Raw genomic sequence first — 16,911 nt, 5'->3', positions numbered from 1 at the left:
TTGCTTGGGGTCTCCCCTAGCCCACCGACTAGGACACAATACAGGGAAGCTGCTGGATGTGCTGGAAACCTGTGCACATAGGCGCTTGCCCCCGGAGTTAATCTGCTCTTGTACTCTCGGATGGTGACATGCACACTCCCTCTCTCCAGCCTTTCCAAAGCTGTCGCACCGCCACCCCCTCCCAACCTAGACGGCTCCCCTCTCCTGCATCCCCATATCCCAGGCCCTTGCTCTCCTTCCCAGAGGCTGTACTCACAGTGACTAATGTACACGCAACACTGAGTCACGTTCACAGCCCCCAGCACCCCTCTGAAGGGAAACACTTATGCTCATTTGACAAAGAAGCAAACCGAGGCTCAGAAGGGCTATTTGCCCAAGAGCCCACAGCCGAAGAGAGGTACGGCCAGGATTGGACTCAGAGCCTGTAAGACCCCAAACCCTGCAGCTCTCTCTCTGTTCCACCCACGGGGAGCTGAGCCTCCAGACAAGTCGTTCGAAGGAGCAGGCAGAGAAGAAAGACATCAAGTGAACACAGAATCAAGAGCAGCCAAAAATGTGACCAGAGAGCCATGCCCAAGTTACCCCAAGCATTTCAGAGGTTCCCACTCTCTCACACACACACCTTTCCCGGCTCCTTCCTCCCTCCCCCAGACCAGACCTTGGCCTCAGTCAGCCTACAGGTCTCAGGACAGGCTGGCGGTTGAGTGGCCGAGGCTGGCCAGAATGTGAGCAGAGAGAAGGGCGGGGTGCCCAGGACCCTGTCTCTGCTGTGCTGACTGGGGTGCACCTACTATCTCGGAGAGAAAGCAGAGTGATGTTGGAGGCGATTGGGGCTACATCTGCCAGGGGGTTCCCCTCCTGACCCACCTGCTCCCACCTGATTCTGCACCAGGATGTATTATGCTTCAGCACCCCACCTCCCCGCATCCTTTGGTGGCTGCAGGATGACGTGCGGGTGGAAGGCAGTGAAAACCAGAGTCCCAGGTCTCCATATGAAGCATCCCTTCCTGTGCATGTGAGCAGCTGGGAGTGGGAAAAGATGGGAGGTGATTTACAGGTGCAGAGCCTGCAGCCCAGGACTAGCTGGGCATGAGAAGGGGAGGGTATGTTTGATGCCTAGCCCACCTCCCTCCTTCCTACCGACCCAACACAAAAAAAGCCAGAAAAAGGCCTAGCTGGGAGATAGCAACAGAAAACCAACGAGCTAAACTCTGAACCCAGACAGCCAGGCAAAACGCCAGGCCTCCTGTCATGATGAGTACCCTGCCTTCTCTCCACACTGAAACTCCCCGCTCGAGGCCACCCACCTTGGGAATGGGGGCAGCTCATGTCTTCCTACAGGAAAAAATAAAATGAGATGGGCGGGCAGAAGGGAAAATGGAAAAGAAGGGAACGAGCCAGGCACTCATTTCCCCCGAAAGCTGGGCCTTGGCCCCACTCCCATGCCCTCCCCACGGGCTCTCTGAGTGTCCTTCAGAAGCCAGGTGCCACCCACAACCCCTCGGGCCCCTCCAGGGTGGGAAGGAGGCTGGAAACCGAGGAGGCCCTCGGGGAATTGTTTGGGAAAGTTAAAAGTAGCTGGAAATAGGGGCTCAGAACGAGCAAGCCTCTTCAACCTTGACTGTAATAAAAACAGATAATGCGTGAGCGAGCCAGGGAGAGAAGGCTGGCAGGGGCTGCCGAGGCCGGCTGGATGCAGACGGTTTAGAATTCAGAGGAGATGCTAAATGAGTAAACAGCGAATGAGGGATTATCCGGATGGGCCAGGAGCTGTTCCAGCAAGAAACTGGATGGGGACATGTCGGGATCCACGAGCCCTCTGACTCCTCAGCAGGGAGCGAGGTCTGGGAGCTGCAAGGGCCTCACCCGCCCCTCCCTACCTCTGCTCTCTCCCTCCCAGCAGAGAACATGGCCTTGGTAACAATGCCTCACATCTGTTCCGTGCAGAACAGTTTGCAAAGTGCCCGGAGTTTACAGAGGGTCTCACCTCCACTGCCGTATTTAAGGGAGGCGATGGGGGTATCTTCTACCTGGTGACCCCTTCCCACATCACAGCCACTCCCACCTCCCACAGTTCGAGGCTTAGGGAAGGCTTCAATCTTTAGCCTCAAAAGAGCGGTACAGGGAGCCCTAGCCAGTTTGGCTCAGTGGATAGAGCATGAGCCTGCGGACGGAAGGGTCCCAAGTTCAATTCCGGTCAAGGGCACATGCCTGGGTTGTGGGCTCAGTCCCCAGTAGGGGGCAGCCGATCCATGATTCTCTCTCATCATTGATGTTTCTATCTCTCTCTCCCTCTCCCTTCCTCTCTGAAATCAAATAAAAATACTTTTTTTTAAAAAAAAAAAGAGGGGGAGAGGGACCTACTGAGTCCAGAAGTCAGGACGAACAGGCCAGGTGCCAGCTCTGAGCAGGGAGCCCGGGAGAGGAAGGGCTCCGCTGGAGGGCGTCTCCGCCAGGAGCGTGCCGCGGGGCAGGACCAGGGCCATGTGATGATTAAGTACAGGCCTTGACCACTCGCTACTCCTATGAATAATACATTGTTGTGCCTCTGCCTAAATCAGCATCGTATTGTTATGAATAATACACGGCTGCAAAGAAGCTGGGGTGGGAATGGTACGCAGTATTTTATTCAAGGTCCTCGGAGCACTTAAGAGCTCCTCATGCAGATGCCTCGACTTTACCTCCCCAAGTCACGGGCTCCCCGACACCCTCCCGCCTGAGGCTCACGGCCACGAAAGCCACGGGGGCTAGGGATCATCCACCCTGAGGTCCAGCCTCTTGACCTGGGGCTTTGATGACCCGGGGGTGGAGATACACTTCATCTGTGTCCGCGTGAGCGCTCTTAGGGGCAGATCCTAGAGGTGTGTAGGAAGGAGGGGCGGAACGAGTGGGCGTGCAGTTGTGGGAGCGGTGGAAAGAGACTGCTGGGGATCTGCGTGCAGCTCGGACACTCGCTGTGTCACGATGGCGGTGTGACCTTAGAACGAACTCACGTCTCTGGTCCTAAATCGCCTTGTTAGGACAGAGGGTAGCTGAGATTCCCTAGATCCTAACAAGGCGCCATTCTACCATATTCAGGGATATCAAGCCAGTATCAGGACAGGGCCACTGAGCACGCGCCCTGAGATCTGTCCGTGGTCCTGACACAGCCACCAGCCCGCTGCCTCTGTCCTTGGTGCTGAAACAGGACAGGGTCCTGGGACTGAGCCCTCCTCTTCGCATTGCCCCTGGCCAGTAGGATCTGACCCGCAGGAACCCTTTTTGGGGCTGCAGCACAGCGGCCCCACCTTCCACTGTCAATTCCTCCCAGACCAGCCTTAAGCTGCAGCCCCGCCGAGCAACCAACGGACCTAAGGAGCTCCCTTCTCCCCAGTGAGGTCCCCAGTCAGCAGCCCAACTTGAGACACAAAGAGCCTCCCCACCACTGTCAATGCCACTTCCCATTCCCTCACGGGAGCCCGCGGCACTGCCCCCTGGAGGCTGGCGCGGGTACTGCGCTCAGAGCAGGCGCACAGGAGGTCCTCCTTGGTGGTGCTGGGCGAATGGGGAAGGAGTGGCAGACTGTCCCGCCCCCACCGCCCCCTCACCCTTCCCCGGGCAATCTGGCGCTTGGAGCTTGCGGCGCTGCCCAGCACCGGTGCTCCTGGCTGTCTGACTGTGTCTGGTGGCCTTGGGGTGCGATGCTGCCCAGTTCACCGCGAAGACAACTGGACCAGGACAAACTTTCTGCTCCCTCCTCCAAGGTGCGTGGGATACGCCTCTTTAAACACGACCTTTCCTCCCACTGTAGGGCCAGTCCTACCAAGATGAACACAAAGGCCTGTCATGTTCCTTCCCTGAGGGCAGAGGCGCGGGACCGCACATCCACCCAAATAAGAAACTTGCCCACAGCCCCTCCCTAGGAAAAAGTAGGGGTGAGAGAAGGCCACAGCTGCAACCCAGTCCGGCCTCCCGACCCCACAGGTGGGGGCTCTTTGAGAAGCAAATCTGCTTGGTGTTTATATAGGACTGCCTCGTACTAGCCTCACTGGGTGTAAAAATTCCTCTCCTTCAAAAAAAAAAAAAGGCAAAACAAATAGCCACCTGAAGACAACACTCAAAATCACAGCTTCAGTGGAGCCAGGAGGGAGTAGGGCCAATAGCCGTTAATTACAGTGGATACTATAGCCCCTGCCGCGTGTCGCACGCTCACTCCAGGCCGAGCACTGCGGTAAGAGCTCGGCCCACATGACCGCATTCGGCCTTACAACCCCCCTGGTAGGAAGCACCATGACCCGCATCCTACAGATGACGGAAGTAGGGTTCAGACAGGCGAGGGGACCACGCAGGGGGGCCCAGCTGGTGCGTGTGGAGCCTGGCCCGGGCACCGCACCTGTCTGCCTTGAATCTTGCTGCTCAGCTGGGTCCACCTGTTCGGGAAGCCACGCTGCCCCTTAGGGGTTCCCAAGGCCACCTCTCCACCATCCCCACATCCCAGAGATGGACAGCCACGCGGGGGAAGACAGGGACGCCGCAGTCCCGCCGCTCTTTACGGCCTGCCCAGGGCTTTTATAGCCTCCGTCCAAGTCCCCCCTCACTGTGCTTGAGGGCCTCGCTTGAGTTTACAGGACAGAAAACTAAGGCTCAGAGAAATGAGTGGCTTGTCCCATGAGTAGTGAAGCCGATGGGACTCCCAGCCCAGTGCTATCCGCCCTCCTCCCCGAGGCTGGGGTCCAGGGAGGGGGCGGGGGTCCAATGGGCCTTCATGTCCTGAGGGGCTTCCTAAGGCCATGACCTGGGCCACCTCCCTCCTCCTGCTCCCTAGGGCTGTCAGTTGGCTCAGCTCTGACTTGAAGTCTCGATTTCTCATTCTAAATGAAATTTTTTTTTCCCAGGCAATTACTTCCTGCTAATTAGGAGGCAAGGCTGCCAGTCCCTGGGCCCTGGGCTGACCCCTTTTCTCAACTCACAGGGGTGGGGGCGGTTATTGAGGTACAGGGTAGCAGCCACAGCCACAGAAACTCAAGGAGGCCAGGAAACTCTGGAGGGCGGGTGAGGGGCCTGGTGGCGGCATAGGGAGCGAGGGCCAAGGAACTGGAGGAAGGGAAGGGGCTGCTGGGGAGGGAGGGGCTCTGAAGGGGGAGAGGCAGGGGACGGAAGCTGGAAGGAGCTTAGACATGCCATGCAGGGCAAGGGGAGGCCTAGGCTCAGGAGCCGGGAGCCAGGACGGTGCAGAGAAATGGGGAACATGTCATGTTGTAGACAGGAGGGACCTCGGGAAGCAGAGAGACCAAGAGGGGGCTCTCCCCTCTTGGGAGAGGGAGGGAGAGGAAGGAAGCACCTGGAAAATGGTCAAGAGGCGGGAAGCGGGAGAGACGGGGGTGGGTGGAGGGTGGATGGGGGGGGGGGGACTCCAGGAAGGGGAAGGAGAGAGGAAGGGCAGGGAGGAAGGAGGAACTGCTGGAGGAAAGCCCTGGAGAGCCGGGGAGGACGGCTGGAGTGGCAGCTCCCAGGGCCCCAGGAAAGGCTCTCTCTCTGTCATTGTCCTTGAGCCTCCCCCAATGTCAGGGCCCAGCCAGTTGGGCCTGCCTGGCCTCCTACGCACCCACAGGTACCGGCAGGCATATGGCAGGCCACCAGCCAGCTCGGGCCCGCATGCTCCACTCACCCAGGGCAGCCGGCCCACTTCCTTCTGCCAACCTGCCACCCCCTCCCGGGGGCTGAGCCAGGGACCCTCCTGGGCCACGCGGCTCCAGGACTGGGTGGTCCTGCCTTCCCACTGCACCGAGGGAGGATCAAGGCCCAGAGATGAAAAGGTGCTTGTCCAAGGTCATGGAGCAAGTACGAGATGAGGCGGATACAGAGGGCTCAGGGGCTAAGTCCCAAAGGTGGGTCCTGTTCCCTCCTGGGCAGAACCAGTAACGGGAGACAAAGGCAGGTCCTGGTTGCCAGCCAGTCAGTCCCGGATCCGTTGAGGCCTGGGCCGGCGGGCGGAAGGGGGCGAGGGCAGCAGGGGCCGGAGGGGAAGCAGGGGAAGTCGCCACGGAGGGAGCACAGGGGGAGGGCTCCACGTCGGTTAGCTGACATTATTGAGCATTTACTACGTACAGTGCTACAGCCACTTACATGCTACAGGCGGGATCTAATTTACCCCCCACAACAACCCTATGAAGCATGGACCACTCTTATTCCATTAGAGGGGGCAACCGAGACTCAGGAGGGTTGGGTATGTGGCCAAACCCACAGGCTAACAGTGCCACGGTTCTGCCAGGTGGCTGGCCACTGCCCCAGGGATGCCTCCATCCTGGCATTATCGAATGATGCTCAGGCCCCTGAGTTCCCAAGTCCCAGCCTAGCCCTGGGCAGAATCTAGGCCCCGGACGCCAATGGGGTTACAGTCCTGTGTTGTGGGGGCTTCTGGTGGCCTGAAGGGGGGCAGTATCCTTGTGGGGGCTTGCAGCCACTACCCCTTCCAGCATTCCCTCCCCGCGATGAGCCGAGACAGACAAGCTCTGTCTTAAGGTGCTGGAGTCGGGGGTCTAGTCCTGGCTCTGCCCCACTTGCTGTGTGACTTTGGGCAGGCCTCTTGCCCTCTCTGAACTTGGTGCTGGCACCTATGTCACCAAAGGGGAGGACCAGACACCAGGATCGAGTACGCACGTGGCGCTAACGCTGATGCCGGGCCCGGTTCCAGGCAGTTTACAGACGAGCCTCCCAGCCGCCCTCCGAGGCAGGTGCACAGGCAGGAAGCGCGTCGGACGTGCCCAGGGTCACACGGCTAACCAATAGGAGGCCGAGCTGAGGCCCGAGCCCCGCTCCTTCGGATCCAGAGCCCCCGCTCTGTCTGTCACTCCCCCTGTCTCCCCAGTGACTCTCAGGCCCCGCCTGGTGCCCCTCTGCACAGGCACACCTGCCTTCAGGCTTCCACATGAGAGGCACACACTCCGTCATGTGTCTGCATGATGTGGCATGTGCTTGCTTCCACACCTGCTCCCGTGCTGTCACGCAGTCGCTGCCGGGAATAGCCATGCTCGCTCAGACATTCCCACAGGCACCCCAGCGCCAAGCACAGGGCAGCCCGGCAGGTTCGCACGCACGCCCCCCATTCTGGGCCCGGGCTGACTCGTGGGGGCCGGGCCACACCTCAGCACACAGCCACCTGGCAGTGACGTGGGTTACCACACCCCTTCTCTTCTGCCCCCCTCTAGCGCCTGGTGACTCACACGTCACATCGCGCACCTGCCGGCTCCCCCATCCACGCTGCCTTCCTCACACCTCGCCCCTCACAGCAGTGGCACCTTCTCCAGGAAGGAAGCGGGCACACGCCCAGCTCCCACGGCCCGAAGATGCCAGCCAGGCCAGGGGTGGAGAGGGAGAGGCACTGACCGGAGGCTCGGGGGCCCCTGGAGGCCATGGTAACTGTCTGAGACTGAGCCTCCCTTAGGGCTGAATGCCAGAGCTGAGTTCTCAGGACCCTAGAGACAGTCCCCCTTTTATCGCTGCCAGCTCTGGGGCCAGACGGGGGACCTGGGGACCTCGGCCCATCCCTCCCAGGAAGGCTGTGGTGCCATCAGGGCTCCTCTGGCCAAGTTATCATTGCACCCCCACCACCCCATCCCTGGTCCCTGCTCTCTCCTCCCCCTGCCCAAGCATCTTGGAGTTCTGGGTATTTTTAGGCCTCAGCTGACAGGCTGTGAAATCGCTCCCTTCGCACCTCCCCAGCGAGGCGGGGGCTGGAGAGGAGGAATGGGGTTGGGGGGGCACACAGCCAATTCATCAGGCTCCTCCGGGGCTGGCAGGTGCCAAGCAGGGGTGAGGGGTGCCTCCCCTGAGCCAGAGCATCCTTCCACGGGGCCCGAGAGCGGGAGCGGAGACAGGGTGGGAAGGAGGCGCCCCCCGCTCCGAGGCCTGGGGACGCAGGCTTTAGGGGACACCCTGAGCACTGAAGCAGGCGCTGGGGACACCCTCGGCGTCCAGCTTGCAGCCACTACCCCTTCCAGCACTCCCTCCCCGCGATGAGCCGAGAGACGGGCTGGCTTGGGTCCTAGTGGGATAAGGGAGGCGCCAGGCCGCGCAGGCCAGTGGTTACTGGAAACAATCTCACTGTGTGCTACTCAGTGGTCTGGTAAGACACCACGCCTCTCGGCCTCAGTGTCCCCCTCTGTACACAGTGCCAGCGACACCCCCTCACAGGACGGCGGTGAGGATGAGCTGCAGGGAGGAGCACTGTGGTCTGAGGACCCCGCAGGCACTGCCAGGAGGTTCTCCCTGCCACTTCCCATGACCTGTGCACCCCCCGAACCGCTCCTCCTTCCTGGGAAGGGGCCTCTAGTTCACCCTGGCAGCAGGCCCCCTGGTGCTGCTCCCTGACAATCCCCCCGAGGGGAGCAAAGCCCCAGCTAAGGAGGGTCGCCCTGGAGGCCATCCCCGCCTCCCTGCTCCCTGCTGCGGGACACACACACACACTCCTGCACAGGGACCCCAGTCCCAGCACGGAGAGTGCGGCCAGCGCCTCGGTGTGAGTGTTTACCAGGGGCGACCCTAGGGAGTGAGAAGACAGACCCAGGCCCTGAGGGGAATGGGCACCTGGGCACAGAGAGGGGGGTGGCCGCCTCGTTGCCATGGAAACAGGTTGGCTCTCATGGGGTCTGGCAGCTGGAGTAGGAGTTATGTGGCTCCTCCAGGGCCCGGTCCTGACGCCCAGGCTGAGGGGTGGGGTGTAGATCCAACCTCGGGAGTGTGACCGGGGCCCCGGGCCTGCCCATTCGGCTCTGCATCCCTCTCGGAAAGGCTTTCTCCGGCCCCCAGCTCCCGAAGGAGGTCCCCGGGGGGGGGTCCATCCAGGCCCATTGGTCCCAGGCCGGCCCCTGACTGCCCCGACCCACCACAAGCTTTGGAAGGGCAGGGGCCCAGGCCAGTGGCTGCTGCAGACCTGGTGTGGGTGCCCAGCTCAGCCCTGCGCAGGGGAGAGGCCCTCCGCACTGCCGGGCATTAAGGCCGGCCATGGTTCTCCATGGCTCTCCTTCAAAAATCCAATTTTTCTGTTTCAGAATGCCAGGCCCCTCAGAACCTGACCCACCCACCTTTCCCAAGCCTGCACTCCTACACCCGACCCCATGGACCTCCCTTCCAGCCTCACTCACTCACTCACTCACTCGCTCGCTCGCTCGCTGCTGCCTCCGCTGGCCGAGACGTGTCCCACCTCTGGCCTCTGCGCGTGCGGTCCCCTCCACACCCAAAGCCTCACCCCGCTTGCTCACAGGGCAAGCTCTTCCTCTTCCTTCAAGACCCAGGGCCCTGGGCCCAAAGCGTGCACTTGGGTCTGGTCACACTTGGGTCTGGTCACACTTGGGTTTGGAATCTCACACTGACTTTTTTTTTTAAGATTTTTAAATTGATTTTTTCGAGAGAGAGGAAGGGAGAGGGAGAGAGAGAAACATCAATATGAGAGCAAAACATCAATCAGCTGCCTTCTGCACACGCCACCCAGGGATCGAGCCTGCAACCTGGGCACGTGCCCGACTGGGAATTGAACCAGCAACCAACCAATTGAGCCATACGGGCAAGGGCTCAAACTGATTTTGTTGTTGTTGTTGTTAATCCTCACCTCAGGGCATTTCTTCCACGATCTTCAGAGAGAGTGGAAGGTAGGCAGGGAGTGGGGGAGGAGGGAGAGAAACATCGATGCGAGAGAGAACACATCAATCGGTTGCCTCCTGCACGAGCCCCAACCAGGGCTGGGCATTGAACCCATAACCCAGGCACATGCCCAGGACCTGGAACCGAAGCTGAGACCCCGTGGTGTGCTGCCTGACACTCCAACCACTGAACACCACCGGCCAGGCCTCAAACAGGCTTTTAAGGGCAAGTTCCGCCTCCAGCTGTTCTGATGACAACTGACTAACACTACCTGGGTGAAGCCCTCCCCTCCTCCTCCTCCACCAGGGCCGAAGCCAGCCTCATCCTCCTCAGAGCTTCCGGAACCCTCAGCCCACACATCAATCACTTGATCCGGGATAATGCTGGTAACAGCTGCCGTTGGCTGAGCGTCTACTACGTGCCGGGCTCTCTGCTGAAGACGTTTCCCATCCTCCAACCCCTGGGAGGTAAGAAGCACCATCACACCCATTAAACAGAGGAGCAAACTGAGGCCAGCGTGGCAGAGTCACTTGCTTCAGGGACACAGCAGCAAGTGTCTCTGCCAGGATTCGGACAGACAGCTGCTGGCCGCAGAGACCTAGCTTAAGCATGTCAGCCCTGGCACGGACGCAAGTGCCCAGCACATGCCGAGTGCTCAGCGAGCAAACACGCGCTGCTTTTACTGCACTGTTACCAGGGGAGGGCACCGGGGGTGCTGAGTGTCCTGAGGGGGTTTCCTTAAGCCGCACCCCTTATTGAGCCTGAAGTCCCCATTCCTGGAGAAAGGAAGTGAGGGCTCAGGGCAGCCCTTGAGCTGCTCTGGGGGCTAGGATAGTAAAGAGGTGTGCAGGGAGCCCCAATATCAGGACCCGGTGGACCCAGGGAGCCTGAGGGGAGCCACAGCGGGCAGGGCGGGCGGAGTGGGAGGGCGTGCTGCATGCTGCGTGCTGCGGAGCTGGCCACTCTCCGGTCCCGCTGACTCTACCCCGTGGTAATGAGCCGGATCCAATTTGTACCCAGGGCCCCGCCGGGAGCAGCTGCCGCGGCAGGGTTTGAAGTAATTTAATTGGACATATTAGCCACACAGCTCTCTTCCGCTCCCCTCCTGCAGGGCCTCACGCAGGCACCCCTCGTGGCCTCCCACACCCCATGCCACCCTACCCTGTCGGGGCAGGGCGCGCACGGCACCATCCAGCGTTGGGGGACCCCCGCCTGTTAGGACCGGCGCCTTGACACCCCCCCTCTTTCATCCTGGGGCTCCAGAACCAGAGGGCCGGCTGGGCTCTGTGGGCCCCAAGTTCTCCCCTTCCTCTGATGCAAGTGGCAAATATGGGAGCCGCTGGGGCTGCGGCTCAGACCTCTCGCTCCCGTCTCCTTTGCAGGGCAGAGTGGGTCACCCTCTTTTCTCCCCAGCTAGTCTGAGAGCCCCAGCTTCCTGCACTCCACGAAGGGCACTGAAGGAGCAGGGCCACCAAGATGGGGGTGCAGTCTTACACACACACACATGCTGACTGACCCACACGCTGTCATGAAAATACCTGTATCCATCACACCAAAGCTCCAACCCCCGCACGCCTGCATGCCACACAGCCAGGCGAGGCCCTGCTCCCAGCAGATGGAGGCCTCAGAGGCAGCCAAGCCGGCAGGTGGGAGGGCGTGGCAGGGGACAGGCAGGGCCCCTGGAGGGCACAGGCCCCGCCTGGCTGGGACAGGGACCCAGGGCCAGGGAGCCACCCTCCCCCAATGCCTTCCGTCACAGCTCCCTGTGCACCTCCCCGAGCTTCGCGACAAATACACTCATTAGCTGCTGTTGACAGCGGGCAAGGCACGCAGATGAGCGCAGCGATTACGGTGGCCCGTCCAGCTGCCGCCCGCACGCAGGTGCCCACGGAGCTGGCTGCTTCTCCCTTCGGGCCCCGCCCTCCCTTCCACTGCTTGGCGGCCCCACACAGTCACCATGCAAGTGGGCTCCCAGCCCAGCCCCACCGGTGACACCTTCCCACGTGCCCTGCCAGGTGGAAGCTGCAGAGCCCCCCGGAGAAGGCCCGGCATGCCAGCCCACATTCCAACCAACTGGGTCCAGAATTCCAGGAGCAAGCGCTGGGCGCCATCCAGCCCCTTCCACAGGTCCCGCGCTGCCTGCCAGCTCTGTTCCGACCCCTGGGGATCCTGCTGGGTGAGACCTAAGCCCTGCCCTCCAGACACAAGTTGGACAGGGCCCAGCCAGGCTGCCCCTGCTGCCTGGAAAGTCAGCGACTTCCATGTCCATGGAACTGGCACAGTCCGCCTGGCACCATTGACTGGGGTTCCCTGGCAAGGCAGGCGGGCACCCGGGCTGGGCCTGGCACAGGCTGGCTCTGGCACCTGGCCAGACCAGCGACTGCCCCAACAGAGAGCTGACCTCACCAGTTGCATGTGCCACCTGCGGGGCGCTGCCCATGGAGCAGGGGGCCAGCTCCCAGCAGGGCGCCCTGTGCCCACCGGGCGGCCTCGGTGCCCTGAGGAGGCTGTGCAGCCCTGCTCCAGCCCCGGCCGCCCACCTCCAGGAGGCTCCCTCACCACCCTTCTCCCTGCTGTTCCCGCCTCACTCCCCGGGGGGAGCAGTTATTGAAAACGGTCCATCAGATTCAATGAGGATTCAGAGCCCCTGAGAGAACGGGGGTGGGCAGGGCGTGGGGAGAAAGGCGGTAACCACCCACTCCCCTGCCTTTGCCTAAAGACCTCCTGCAGCCGCAGGCGGGAGGGTGAGGGGCAGCCCTCACGGGCACGCTGGCCTCCCAGGACCTCTGGGCATGAGTTTGGGGTCAGCCAGGTCCCAGCTGCTCAGGGCCTGTCTTTGCTCACCTGACACCTCCCTGTCCCCATGCTCCCAGCTGCCTCACCTGTCACCTGCTGGCCTGTGAGCTCCCACCCCAATCCAGCCTGTTCTAGCCCCTCTCCCCCAACTCGGGGGGCGTGGAGGCTGTCTTCCTCCCACCACCCCACAGGCCTTGAGCGCCCAGCCCATCGGCCAAGCTGTCCCCACAACGCTCTGAACAGCATGAACCAAGGGGTCCTGACTCCGTGGGAAACGTGATCACTCGGGCCACCCTAACCAGAGTCCCACAGAAGCCATCCCTCCTGCCCTGCCCTGCGCTCCGGACCTGCTCAGCCTCAGGGGCCCCTCTAGGTCATGGCCTGTTGGCAGATCATTTGAACTTCAGTCCTAGACTCTGACCCAAGCCCAGATACAGGCCAGGGAGGTCTGGGCCTGTGCCGGTGGGGCAGGGGAGGGCTGGGGGGAATGGATGGGTAGATGAAGGTAGGGGGAGAGTCTGCCAGTGAAATGGTTAGACAGAGCCAGGCCTCCTTGGGCCATCCAACATCCCAGCCCTGGCCCCTCACCCTGATGGCCCTCACAGCACACCCTGATCTGTTCTTCCAGCCATACCCCCAATTCCTGCCCCACACAGCACCCAGTAGCCACTGCCCTAACTCGTGCCTAGGGGCCTGGGCAATCCCGTGGATCCTTCTGCCTCCAGAGAGGAGACTCACCGTGCCAAGGCCCCCCCTGCCCATGCCGTGTGCCCCCCATACTTCTCAGGAAGGGCCTGCCTGGCCGACTTGCTGTAGGGAGCAGAGCATTAACAGGTGGAGCAGATGGGACCTCAGGCACTGCTACCCCCAGGGATAAGCTGGCAGCGGGCGGGCAGGGCAGGCCACCCTCAGGACCCGGTCTGGGCTGCAGGCGCTCAGACTTCCCCTCGCTGGCCCTGATCACTCACTCACTGCAAGGTCACCTCTCCCTCCCTCCCTCCCTGCTGCCGTCCTGCCTGCCCACTGCAACGCTGACCCCTGCAGGCGTGCGGAGGCCCTGCCCGGCCTGGGGACAGGCATCGGAGGGACACAGGGAGGCCAGGCCGGCCTGGGACACACAGGAGAAAGCTGAGAACAGGGAGGGGGGAGAGGGCTGCATGGCTAGGGGGCGGCAGAGGCGAGTCTGCAGGCAGAGTTTGGACAGACGCTGATGGGAGCCTTCATTCTTCACTGGGCTCCAGCTTTCCCCCACAGTCCCTTGCTCCAGCCTTGAGAGATCTGGGCAAGAACTGCCGGGGACCAGGGCCTCGAGTGGGAAGGGAGCTGCGCCTGCCCTGTCCCCTAAGTAAGGGTCTTCGTAGGAGGCTGAGCCCTACGGGGACATGCTGAGTGAGTGGGCTGAGGAAGGCGGTACCACAGGGACCCTCTGGAGACAGCTTGGGACATAGGGGAGCGGGACAGGACAGGGGATTAATGCATTTTCAAGGGCTGGGCCACAGGTGTTCCTGGGAGCGGGGAGAAGGGCTCAGGATATAAAAGGTACTGGGTCCTGGGGGCCCAGAGAGGTTGGCCTGAATCCCACAGGAACTAATTTGCGTATCTCACTCCCACCTGGTGCCATCCAAAGGAAAGGTGGGGGGACGGAAATAGGGGACACATAGGCCCGGCTGGGGGAGCAGAGTCTGGGGCGGCCTGGGGTGAGCTGGAGGGGGGAGGGGGAGTCTAGCCTGGAACTGTGAGGTTATGGGAGGTCGGCAGGGATGCTGGGACACAGAGGCCAGAGTGAGGTCTCTGTCCCTCAGAGTTCCCCAGGGAACCAGGAGCAAAAGCAGAGGCTGCCATCTCTAGCCTAAGACTGACCCCACCCAGCCCAGTGCCCACACCAGAGAGAAGTAGACCTCAGGCCCGGTCACTTCCCGAGCTGCCCCTGCCATGGCACCGGTGGGCCCGCAGCGGCAGTGGGAGTGGGCAAGACAGGGAGGCCCACTGCCAAGGGGGAGAGGGAATGGTCTAGGGGCTCCAGCACTGGGCTCCAGGCCTTTCACCCAGAAGATGCCAAACACAGAAAGTTGGCGTCCGTGGAGAGGGCAGGGGTGCGTGGGGAGCGGTGTTGTCATGGTGCCAGGCCTGGGAGAGGAGAGGAGGGATGGAGAGAGGACGAGGGAACAGCCCCGGGCCACTAACCTAACAGAAGAGGGGCTGCCAGCCGGGCTGGGCAGGGGCCGGGGTGTCCTTCCTGCCGCTCCCCTTCCATCCTCACACCCAGAGCTGGTCTCTGCACTGAGCTAGTTGCTTCCGAGCGGGTGAGCCCAGCAGCAGAATGCTCTGCCCTTGGTCCAGGTGCTGGCAGCTGGCAGCCTCCTGGGGGAAGGTGCCAGGGCAGGTAACCTGGGTCCAGGTGAAGGGAGGCATCTTCAAAGGCAAGGTGCCTTCAGCCACCCCCTAGAGGGCATTCGCAGATGGGCATGAGGTTCCGGGGAGGGAGCCTGAGTGCTGAGGGAGGGTGATGCCTGGCACCAGGTCTCCCCGGTGGAGGCAGCTGCAATGACCCGATGGGGCCGAGAGCCGGCTCTTCAGGAGGCAAGGGCAGACGGAGGAGGCTGCCCCGAGGGAACCTGCAAAGTGGGGCCGGGGCAAGAGCAGGCAGAGCAGGGGCCCACTGGTGCCCTGAGCCTCCACAGAAGGGGTCTGAGACCTGCTCCCGCCCCCAGGGCCCCCACCCCCGGGGGACACCGGCATCAGTAACGCCAGAGACTCCTCTGAGAGCGAGTCCTCAGGCTGGGAGTGCCGAGCCTGGGGTGGGGCACCCCAGGAGGGAGCTGAGACCAGCCTGGGCAGGAGCTGGAGGGGACCTGCCTACAGGTGGGCACTGCCCGAGGAGGCATCGGGAGCCAAGGAGGAAATGGCAGGGCAATTGCCTAAGGAAGGAAGGAGGGTTCCTGGCTTAGCTGCCAGGATGCCAGGATGCCAGGATGCCAGGATGCCGAGCAGACGTGGGCTCCAGGCCACTCCCCAGGCTCAGCTCCGGAGAAACGCAAAGGAGCGGCCCCTCCCCCGCCCTCCCCCACAGGACCGGAGTGAGTTTGGGGTTCTCGGCGTCCCCCGCCCCAGGCCCAGGAGAACAGCCCCCTGGCACCCCCACACTCATCCATCTCTGCTCGCGTTCTCCCCAGGTGCTCCAGCCTCCCGCCCCTCGCTCCTGCGGCTCCCCAGCCCCCTCCCCTGCGGCTGCACCAGATTCCCGCTCGCCCCCTGGCACCCTCTCAATTCACAGTTGGCACCGCCAATGGCACCGCTCCCCAGCGCCCGCAGCCTTGGTCAAAAGCTTCCCCGGATCCTGGTCCTGGGGTCTCCTGGCGCGGGCACCTCCCCTTCGGGGCGCTGGTGCTGGGGACCCGGGGATGCCAGCGGCACTGCCCGCTCCCGGTGCCGGCGCCTCGCTCCGCCACGCACGCTGTCCTTGGGCTGCGGGGCGCGGGGGGAGGTCCTTGTGGGGACACTGCGAAGCCGGCGCCGGGCAGCCCGCCGGGCAGGGCTCGGACCCCAGGGGGTGGGGGTCCGGGGTCCGAGCCGCGGTCGCTCACGCCCGGGCCCGCGGCTGGGATGACCCTGGGGGAGTCAGCGCGGCTCCGGCGGCCCGGGCTGGGCTCCGAGACGGCGCCCCACGCTGCCGCCGTCCTGCCCGCCGGTGCGGGGCACCCCGCCCGCGGGGCCGCGCTTACCTGGGCTGGCCGCCTCCGGGTCCCGGTACATGGTCCCCTCGTCGCCGGCTGCCCCCGGGCTTCTCACAGCCGCCCGTGGCCGCGCGCTGCTCCGCCGCCGCTGCAGGGCATGGGGCCCGGCGACCCCCGGGGGCGGGTCCGAGGGCGGGGGCCGCGCGGGCTGCACGGGGCCGCGGAGCCGGGGAGCGGGGGCCGCCCGCCAGCCTCCCGCCGCCGCCGAGCACGCTGCCGCCGCCGCCGCCGAGCCTCCTCCCTCCGGCCCGCGCTGCGTGTGCGTGCCGGAGCGTGTGTGAGTGTGTACGAGGCGTGTGCGTGCGTGTGTGTGTGTGTGTGTGTGTGTGTGTGAGTGCGCGCCCGGGGCACCGCCGGCGCCGCCCGCCCGCTGCCGCCCGTGCCCGTGCCCGCTGCTGCCCGCTGCCGGCCGCCCGCCGCACTGCAGCCCGCGCCGCCGCCGCCCCGAGCCGCCCCGAGGGCACCGCCGCGCCCCGCGCCCCGCCCGCCCACGGCCCCCGCGGCGAGGGCGCCGCGCCCTCCGGCTGCGCGCCCGGAGCCTGGGGTCCCGCCGCGCTGTGCGACCCGGTCCCGGTGGCAGCGGCTTCGAAGCAACGCAGGGCCGCGGTGCCGGCCGCCTGCTCCGAGGTGCCCTTTGATTCCGCTCCAAGAAGCGTTGAAATCCCGTCCAGGTTTTCCACTTGGTGGCGGCTCCAGGGCGTCAGCTCGGGACTCCACACCGAGCAGGTCCCGGGAAGACAGGCTGGTGTGTGCGAAAACCAGG

At 63.3% G+C, this 16,911-nt stretch overlaps 1 protein-coding gene across 6 annotated transcripts in view; it reads right to left on the bottom strand.

Moving 5' to 3' along the window:
- Positions 1–16,599, bottom strand: part of SYT7 (synaptotagmin 7) — a 55,719-nt gene extending 39,120 nt beyond the window's left edge. Inside the window, exon 1 of one of the 6 annotated variants that reach the window (XM_059710469.1) lies at positions 16,137–16,599. In XM_059710469.1, the coding sequence (XP_059566452.1) occupies positions 16,137–16,167 (31 nt within the window). In that variant the 5' untranslated portion in view covers positions 16,168–16,599. The remainder of the gene's footprint in view (positions 1–16,136) is intronic. The other 5 variants (XM_059710470.1, XM_059710471.1, XM_059710472.1 and 2 more) reach the window with 5 other exon arrangements.
- Positions 16,600–16,911: the final 312 nt, after the last annotated feature.

Source organism: Myotis daubentonii, chromosome 9 (assembly GCF_963259705.1).
Source record: "Myotis daubentonii chromosome 9, mMyoDau2.1, whole genome shotgun sequence".
Taxonomy (NCBI): Eukaryota; Metazoa; Chordata; class Mammalia; order Chiroptera; family Vespertilionidae; genus Myotis; species Myotis daubentonii.
This window is presented reverse-complemented; position numbering and strand designations above follow the sequence as displayed.